We start from the raw sequence: 10,000 nt of genomic DNA on the forward strand, positions 1-10,000 counted from the left end.
CCACGACAAATCGGGACCCAAACGGCGGTATGAGAAGTCGGCGGAGATTGTGAGTACCGTCGTAGCACTTCTTTGTGACTAGCATCATATTTGACTGCCTTTCCTTAGCACTTCTTTGTGACTAGCATCATATTTGACTGCCTTTCCTTAGCACTTCTTTGTGACTAGCATCATATTTGACTGCCTTTCCTTAGCACTTCTTTGTGACTAGCATTATTAAGTGTCTTTCCATAGCACTTCTTTGTGACTAGCATTATATTCCCTTCCCTAACACCTTTTTGTAAGTGATTTAATTGAACTTATATCAGTAAAAGCTCCCTAACACCTTTTCCTAAGTGATTTAATTGAGCTTATATCAGTAAAAGCTCCCTAACACCTTTTCCTAAGTGATTTAATTGAGCTTATATCAGTAAAAGCTCCTTAACGCCTTTTCGTAAGTGATTTAATTGAGGTTATATCAGTCAAAGCTCCCTAACACCTTTTCGTAAGTGATTTTGTTGAGGTTAAATCAAAGCTCCCTAACACCTTTTCCTAAGTGATTTAATTGAGCTTATATCAGTAAAAGCTCCCTAACACCTTTTCCTAAGTGATTTAATTGAACTGATATCAGTAAAAGCTCCCTAACACCTTTTCCTAAGTGATTTTATTGAGGTTAAATCAATCAAAGCTCCTTAACACCTTTTCCTAAGTGATTTAATTGAGCTTATATCAGTAAAAGCTCCCTAACACCTTTTCCTAAGTGATTTGATTGAGCTTATATCAGTAAAAGCTCCCTAACGCCTTTTCGTAAGTGATTTGATTGAGGTTAAATCAGTCAAAGCTCCTTAACACCTTTTCGTAAGTGATTTTGTTGAGGTTAAATCAATCAAAGCTCCCTAACACCTTTTCCTAAGTGATTTGATTGAGGTTAAATCAATCAAAGCTCCCTAACACCTTTTCCTAAGTGATTTAATTGAGGTTAAGTCAATCAAAGCTCCCTAACGCCTTTTCGTAAGTGATTTAATTGAGCTTATATCAAAGCTCCCTAACGCCTTTTCGTAAGTGACTTATTCTGCCACAGGAGCGTCAGTCAGTGCCCCCTGAGGTGAAGACGCAGGTGACTTACTACACGTCTGGGGAAAGTCTTAAGAAAATACAGACTGAGATTGAAGTAAAGCCACCCCCCCCTCCACCCACCCCGCACGGTGAGTACCAAGCTGAGAGGGTGTGTGTGTGTGTGAGAGGGAGAGAGAGGGTGTGTGTGTGAGAGAGAGAGGGTGTGTGAGAGAGAGATTGAGGGAGAGGGTGTGTGTGTGTGTGTGTGAGAGAGAGATTGAGGGAGAGGGTGTGTGTGTGTGTGTGTGAGAGAGAGAGAGGGAGAGGGTGTGTGTGTGTGTGTGTGTGAGAGAGAGAGAGGGAGAGGGTGTGTGTTTGTGAGGGAGAGAGAGAGGGGATGTGTGTGTGTGTTTGAGAAGGGGGAGGGAGAGAGAGACTGTATGGATTGTGTGTGTGTGTGTGTGTGTGTGTGTGTGTGTGTTTGAGAAGTGGAGGGAGAGAGAGAGTATGGATTTGTGTGTGTGTGATAGATAGATAAATAGACTGATAGATATTTCATTCCAGACCAGTTGATATTTGATGCAAGCCCAGAGAAGAAGACATTACACTCTGAGCCCAAACCTGGCGCTATGGTTACCACCCAGCCGCCCTCGACACCACTCTTCTCGCCCCCTATCCTTCTCGGCGATCCCTTCACTCCACAGGTAAGTACATCATCATCATCATCATTACCAGCATCATCATCATCATCATCACCACCACCATCATCATCACCATCATCATCATCATCATCATCCATGCTGTCTCCCTCTGTCTTTATTTCCCACTGCCTATGACCTCCAGTCTTTCAAACGCAGTGTGTCCAGGCATCGCAAAATGAATGCATCTTGAATTTGGCTCTCTCATATTGTATAATAGGTCAACTCTGGAACTGTCTCCCCCTGTATTTCCTGCTTCCTATGACCTCCAGTCTTTCAAACGCAGTGTGTCCAGGCATCGCAGAATGAATGCATCTTGAATTTGGCTCTCTCTTGTATTTTGTTTTTCTCTTGGAAGGAACAGTTTGCAGCTCAGCCTTGGGTTCCTCCTTCCTGCATTAAAAACACATGCAGTACCTTGGCGTCTAGTGTTGTATTAACTGGACTAAATCAGCGCTGGACAGGCAACACACCTTATGGGAGGAATGAAGAGGGTCAGACAGGAGAATGAAAGACTGACTAGGAGAGTGTATGTAGGTGAGGTGGAGGGAGGGAGGGAGGGGTAGCCCGAGGATGAGGTGGAGGGATGGAGTGGAGAGGTATATGAGGGAATGGAGAATGAAAGACTGACTAGGAGAGTGTATGTAGATGAGGTGGAGGGAGGGAGAGGGAGGGGTAGACCGAGGATGAGGTGGAGGGATGGAGTTGAGAGGTATATGAGGGAATGGAGAATGAAAGACTGACTAAGAGGGTGTATGTAGGTGAGGTGGAGGGAGGGAGAGGGAGGGGTAGACCGAGGATGAGGTGGAGGGATGGAGTTGAGAGGTATATGAGGGAATGGAGAATGAAAGACTGACTAGGAGGGTGTATGTAGGTGAGGTGGAGGGAGGGAGGGGTAGACCGAGGATGAGGTGGAGGGATGGAGTGGAGAGGTATATGAGGGAATGGAGAATGAAAGACTGACTAAGAGGGTGTATGTAGGTGAGGTGGAGGGAGGGAGGGGTAGACCGAGGATGAGGTGGAGGGATGGAGTTGAGAGGTATATGAGGGAATGGAGAATGAAAGACTGACTAAGAGAGTGTATGTAGGTGAGGTGGAGGGAGGGAGAGGGAGGGGTAGATCGAGGATGAGGTGGAGGGATAGAGAGGTATATGAGGGAGGGGGGGGGTGAGTTGGGGGGAGGGTAGTCAAATGGTGGGTGACAGAGTGACTTGGAGGTGTTTTGTCTGCGGCCACCCTTTGCGGGATTAGGGCGTCGGGCTATAGATAGATAGATAGATGTGCGGATATGCTAAACTGCGAATGTTAAGGGATGATCGTACAAGGGAGTCGTTCTTCGGTGTTCGGCATCTTCCCGCGAGCACAAGGGTAGTACTGAACGCGGCACATCAGTACTATACTCGGGAAGAACACCTTGGATTTGGCCTACTTTGCTCGGCCAGTCCGTACCCGCCCAACAGATCCATGCTACAGGAATACATTATTTTGTCTCGACCATCTATCTATCTATTGCCAGACGCCTCAATCCCGTTTGGGGTGGCCACAAACAAATCGCCTCCACGTCGCCCTGTCCCCCGCCATTTCACTGCCCTGCTCCCAACTCACACCCCCCTCTCTCATATACCTCTCCACCCCATCCCTCCATCTCATCCTCGGCCTCCCCCTCCCTCTTCCCCCCTCCACCTCACTCACATACACTCTCCTCATCAGTCTTTCACCCTCCATCCTCTCCACCCCATCCCTCCATCTCATCCTCGGCCTCTCCCTCCCTCTTCCCCCCTCCACCTCACTTACATACACTCTCCTCGTCAGTCTTTCACCCTCCATCCTCTCCACCCCATCCCTCCATCTCATCCTCAGCATCCCCCTCCCTCTTCCCCCCTCCACCTCACTCACATACACTCTCCTCGTCAGTCTTTCACCCTCCATCCTCTCCACCCCATCCCTCCATCTCATCCTTGGCCTCCCCCTCCCTCCTCCCCCCTCCACCTCACTCACATACACTCTCCTCATCAGTCTTTCACCCTCCATCCTCTCCACATGGCCAAACCACCTCAGTGTGTTCCTCATAACGCCTTTTTCAACTGTACTGGACAAACGCGAGAGTACATAATCCCTTAGTTCACTCTATGATAGGCACATTTTCATTCTAACCTTTAACACATGTCTGAGTGCTATTTATTCTTCCAGTAGGGTGTGGTGCAGTCCTCTTATTATTCAGTTTATAATCACTTAAAGGTTGCACTACATCAAATGAGTGGATGGTGGGGACTCAAGCCTATCCCCTAACACACGTCTAAGCGCTATTTATTCTTCCAGCAGGGTGTGGTGCAGTCGTACTCCACCCCTACCACCACCACCACACCACACACGCCACTCCTTCGCAACTACTCCTCGTCTAAGATCAACACACGCACACACGCATTCTACCGCAAGACTATTTACAAGAGCGAACACTGCCAGCCCTGCGGCATGAGGTGGGTAGATAGATAGAGTGATAGATAGAGTGAGAGAGAGAGAGAGTGATAGATAGACAGAGAGAGAGACAGATAGATAGAGACTTAAAGTTTTTTCTTGCTAATGTAGAGAGAGAGAGAGATAGATAGATGGATAGATAGGGAGGATGGATAAAGATTCATGGATAGATAGATAGATAGATAGAGTGATAGATAGACAGAGGCAGAGCAACAGAGAGAGACAGATAGATAGATAGAGTTTAAGTTCTTGCTAATATAGAGAGAGATAGATAGATGAATGGATAGATAGGGAGGATGGATAAAGATTCATGGATAGATAGATAGACAGATAGAGTGATAGATAGACAGAGGCAAGCAACAGAGAGAGACAGATAGATAGATAGAGTTTAAGTTCTTGCTAATATAGAGAGAGATAGATAGATGAATGGATAGATAGGGAGGATGGATAAAGATACATAGATAGATAGATAGATAGGTAGAGTGATAGATAGACAGAGGCAAGCAACAGAGAGAGAGACAGACAGACAGATAGATAGATAGAGAATTTAAGGTCTTGCTAATATAGAGAGAGATAGATAGATGGATGGATAGATAGGGAGGATGGATAAAGATTCATGGATAGATAGATAGATAGATAGACAGAGGCAAGCAACAGAGAGAGACAGACAGATAGATAGATATAGTTTAAGTTCTTCCTTTGCTAATGTAGGGAGAGAGAGATAGATGGATAGATAGATAGATAGGGAAAGTGGATAAAGATTCATGGAGAGAGATAGATAGATAGACAGACAGATAGATAGATAGTGAGTTTAAGGTCTTGCTAATATAGAGAGAGAGAGATAGATGAATGGATAGATAGGGAGGATGGATAAAGATTCATGGATAGATAGATAGATAGAGTGATAGATAGACAGAGGCAAAGCAACAGAGAGACAGATAGATAGATAGATAGATATAGTTTAAGTTCTTCCTTTGCTAATGTAGAGAGATTGATAGATAGATAGGGAAAATGGATAAAGATTCATGGATAGATAGATAGATAGAGAGACAGACAGACAGATAGATAGATAGATAGATAGAGAGTTTAAGTTCTTGCTAATGTAGAGAGAGAGATTGATAGATGGATGGATAGATAGGGAGGATGGATAAAGATTCATGGATAGATAGATAGAGAGACAGATAGATAGATAGAGAGTTTAAGTTCTTGCTAATGTAGAGAGAGAGAGATAGATAGATAGATGGATAGATAGGGAGGATGGATAAAGATTCATGGATAGATAGATAGACAGACAGACAGATAGATAGATAGATAGAGTTTAAGTTCTTGCTAATGTAGAGAGAGAGAGATAGATAGATGGATAGATAGATAGGGAAAATGGATAAAGATTCATGGATAGATAGATAGATAGACAGACAGAGAGACAGATAGATAGATAGATAGAGAGTTTAAGTTCTTGCTAATGTAGAGAGAGAGAGAGAGATAGATGGATAGATAGATAGGGAGGATGGATAAAGATTCATGGATAGATAGATAGAGAGACACAGATAGATAGATAGATAGAGAGTTTAAGTTCTTGCTAACGTAGAGAGAGAGAGAGAGATAGATGGATAGATAGGGAAAATGGATAAAGATTCATGGATAGATAGATAGATAGACAGACAGATGGAGTGTGTTAAGTGCTTTTAATATGCTAATGTAGAGAGAGAGAGAGATAGATAGATAGATGGATAGATAGATAGAGGGATGGCTGGATAGACAGATAGATAGAGAGAGAGAGAGAAAAGAGAGGAAGAGAGGAGTTTGATAAGGTGTGTGAGAGAGAGAGAGAGAGAGTGGAAGAAAATGAGAGAGAGAGAGAGGGGTAGAGATGCTAATAAGTCACTGGAATGACTCACACCACGCTGCTTGATCTCTGGCAGCCTCCCTAACGTCACACACACACTGATTTATTTTTCCCAGGATTAAGTTCGGCAAGATCGCGCTGAAGTGTCGAGACTGTCGCGCCACCTGCCACCAGGAGTGTCGCGAGAGTGTGCCGCTCCCCTGTGTACCGTCTGCCACCACACCATCTGCAAAGGGACAGCTGGTGTGTATCTAAATCTCTTCATATTTTGCACTGTATCCTCACCCAGTTGTCATCCTCCATGCTGCTTGATCTCTGGCAGCCTCCCTATTCAGTCGTTCACACCTCTCACCCTCCACACCCAATTGTCATCCTCCATCCTCTCCACATGCCCAAACCATCTCAGTCTACCCCTCCTCATCACAAACCATCTCAGTCTACCCCTCCTCATCACAAACCATCTCAGTCTACCCCTCCTCCTCACAAACCATCTCAGTCTACCCCTCCTCATCACAAACCATCTCAGTCTACCCCTCCTCATCACAAACCATCTCAGTCTACCCCTCCTCATCACAAACCATCTCAGTCTACCCCTCCTCATCACAAACCATCTCAGTCTACCCCTCCTCATCACAAACCATCTCAGTCTACCCCTCCTCATCACAAACCATCTCAGTCTACCCCTCCTCATCACAAACCATCTCAGTCTACCCCTCCTCATCACAAACCATCTCAGTCTACCCCTCCTCATCACAAACCATCTCAGTCTACCCCTCCTCATCACAGACCATCTCAGTCTACCCCTCCTCAACACAGACCATCTCAGTCTACCCCTCCTCATCACAAAGCATCTCAGTCTACCTCTCCTCACCACAAACCATCTCAGTCTACCCCTTCTCATCACAGCACCAATACACTCCAGTCCCATCCTTCCTCTCAACTCTTCATTCACACCTCTCACCCTCCACACCTCTCACCCTCCACCCCTCTCCACATCCCTAGACCATCGCGCTTATTTGTTTGTTTACATTTTCTCTCCGTTTAGGGTTGCATTGCCGATTACACCCCACGCAACCCTCCCATGATCCCAGCTCTCGTGGTGCACTGCGCGAACGAGGTGGAGAGACGAGGACTGAGTGAGGTCGGCGTCTATCGTGTGTCTGGTTCTGAGAAGGACGTTAAGGAGCTGAAGGTGAGAGGGGGAGAGAGAGGAAGGAGTGAGAGAGAGGGGGAGAGAGAGAGGAAGGAGGGAGAGAGAGGGGGAGAGCGAGAGGAAGGAATGAGAGAGTGAAGATTGAGTGAGGTCAGCATCTATCGTGTGTCTGGTGCTGAGAAGGACATTAAGGAGCTGAAGGTGAGTTTGAGAGAGAGAGGAAGGGGGGAGAGAGAAAGGAAGGAGTGAAAGAGTGAGAGAGAGGGAGAGATAGAGAGAGAGGCAGGGAGAGAGAAGGGAAGGAGTGAGGGAGAGAGATAGTGAGAGGCGTGAGTGAGGTGGGCGCTGAGAAGGATGTTAAGGAACTGAAGGTGAGTTTGAGGGAGAGAGAGGAAGGAGTGAGAGAGAGGGGGAGAGAGAAAGGAAGGAGTGAGAGAGACAGAGAGAGAGAGAAAGGAAGGAAAGAGAGAGGGGGAAAGAGAAAAGGAGGAGTGAGAGAGAGGCCTGAGTAATATTGCTAACGATTCTGCTAACAACGCCCCAATTCCAGAGAGGGGGAAAGAGAAAAGGAGGAGTGAGAGAGAGGCCTGAGTAATATTGCTAACGATTCTGCTAACAACGCCCCAATTCCAGGAACGGTTTCTACGAGGGAAGGGTCTGCCTAACCTCTCCCAGGCGGATGTCCACGTGGTGTCCGGCTGCCTCAAGTACTTCCTGAGGTCACTGAAGGAGCCACTGATCACCCATCTGTTGTGGAGGGACTTCATCAACGCCGCCGAGAAGTCTGAGGCCCAGGACGTCAATGCATCACTCTACCAGGCCATCTCGGAGCTGCCCCAACCCAACCGGGACACACTGGCCTTTATCATCATGCACCTGCAGAGGTACGTACATGCCATCCACTCACCTGATGGAGTAATAGCTTTCAACAGAGCCTCATACTCTCCGTTAACCCCAGTCCACCCCAGAGAGGTTAAATATGCGCTGTGTTTGAGGGATTTCCTCCATGATCTGAAAGAAAGTTATGATTATAGAGGTATTTTTCACGCGTTCTTCAGGTGAACCCGGAGAATTACAGGAGGGGGGGGGGCAAAAATGGTCCCCCAGGGGTGGATTAGGGTGCGGCTGCTGTGATATTATTCAGTATTTTGTGATAAATATTTTTCTGTGGCAGGGTATAACATTATTGCTCTTTGCCTAACCTTAACTCATCTTTTTAATATTGTATTTCCTCGGATCACCTTTTTTGAACATACTGCAATAACGTACAAGGGTGAGAGACTGACGAGGAGAGTGTATGTGAGTGAGGTGGAGGGGGGAAGAGGGAGGGGGAGGCTGAGGATGAGATGGAGGGATGGGGTGGAGAGGATGGATTTCAGATTTGAGATTGTTTATTACCCACCAAAGTGGTTATTACACAAATTACAATGATTATTCAGTAATTACAATAGGTACACGAATTACAGTACTTACAGATGCATAAGTCTCCTACAATTATTATATGTGGTAATATAAAATGATAAATTGTTTACCACTAAACCTCAGAGGTAAAAAGTTAAAATAAAAGAGACACACATACACCTACACAATAAAAACCTAAGTCTAACTTAAACATTATTTGTCAGCAGAAATTCCTTAAGTCTAGCTTTAAAGGTGTTAAGAGAGGGCGCGTGTGTGAGGGAGGGTGGGAGGGCGTTCCACAGCTTGACTCCCAGTACAGCAGTGCGCCTGTCTCCACTGTGTGTCTTAGTGCGCGGCACATACAAGCTGTGCCTCTGTCTGGTGATGCTGCTGGTGACAGCTTGTCTACTGCTTAATGGTAAAAACCAGTCTGAATAAAATCCTCATAAAACTTTAAAAATAGTTACACCTACGTCAAATACATGTTTCTGCTTTAATCTTAGCCATTTCAGTTCCTTGAAAGGGCCGTCTCAGTAGATAATTTGGGTCGAAAGCCATGTTGACTCTTAGACAATAAATTGTTGGATTCTAAGTAAAATGACAGCTGTTTAGTATAGATACGGGTCTATAATTATTCACACTGTCAGAGTCACCATTTTTGTATATCAGGACAACCAGTGCGTGCTTCCAGGTCTCAGGGAACACTCCCGTCACCAAGGATGTGTTGACTATACACGTGAGGAAAGGAACTATGACACGCAGCGCGTCCCGGAGAAACAGTAACCCTATACCATCAGAGCCAACAGAGCTGGTTGCATTAAGATCTTTGACTGTTAATATAACGGTGTTAGTATCTACTGGTTGGACGACAGATTTACCTTCATTAGGGTGAAAGACTGACGAGGAGAGTGTATGTGAGTGAGGTGGAGGGGGGAAGAGGGAGGGGGAGGCCGAGGATGAGATGGAGGGATGGGGTGGAGAGGATGGAGGGTGAAAGACTGACGAGGAGATCCAATGTCAGAGAGGTGGAGGGGGGAAGAGGGAGGGGGAGGCCGAGGATGAGATGGAGGGATGGGGTGGAGAGGATGGAGGGTGAAAGACTGACGAGGAGAGTGTATGTGAGTGAGGTGGAGGGGGGAAGAGGGAGGGGGAGGCCAAGGATGAGATGGAGGGATGGGGTGGAGAGGATGGAGGGTGAAAGACTGACGAGGAGAGTGTATGTGAGTGAGGTGGAGGGGGGAAGAGGGAGGGGGAGGCCAAGGATGAGATGGAGGGATGGAGTGGAGAGGATGGAGTGAGAGACTGACGAGGAGAGTGTATGTGAGTGAGGTGGAGGGGGGAAGAGGGAGGGGGAGGCCAAGGATGAGATGGAGGGATGGGGTGGAGAGGATG

General features: G+C 46.5%; 1 protein-coding gene across 1 annotated transcript in view; it reads left to right on the plus strand.

The window, feature by feature from the left end:
• LOC145396331 (rac GTPase-activating protein 1-like) overlaps nt 1–10,000 on the plus strand; it is an 18,688-nt gene that overhangs the window by 4,608 nt on the left and 4,080 nt on the right. The window contains exons 5-11 of the mRNA XM_080269729.1: nt 1–49; nt 1,061–1,184; nt 1,600–1,739; nt 4,053–4,210; nt 6,171–6,297; nt 7,100–7,246; nt 7,841–8,091. The exon at nt 1–49 is cut by the window's left edge and continues 145 nt beyond it. Of these exons, the coding sequence (XP_080125855.1) occupies nt 1–49; nt 1,061–1,184; nt 1,600–1,739; nt 4,053–4,210; nt 6,171–6,297; nt 7,100–7,246; nt 7,841–8,091 (996 nt within the window). The remainder of the gene's footprint in view (nt 50–1,060; nt 1,185–1,599; nt 1,740–4,052; nt 4,211–6,170; nt 6,298–7,099; nt 7,247–7,840; nt 8,092–10,000) is intronic.

Source organism: Coenobita brevimanus, chromosome 36, assembly GCF_032717465.1.
Source record: "Coenobita brevimanus isolate Jiangsu-jjx chromosome 36, ASM3271746v2, whole genome shotgun sequence".
NCBI classification, from domain to species: Eukaryota; Metazoa; Arthropoda; class Malacostraca; order Decapoda; family Coenobitidae; genus Coenobita; species Coenobita brevimanus.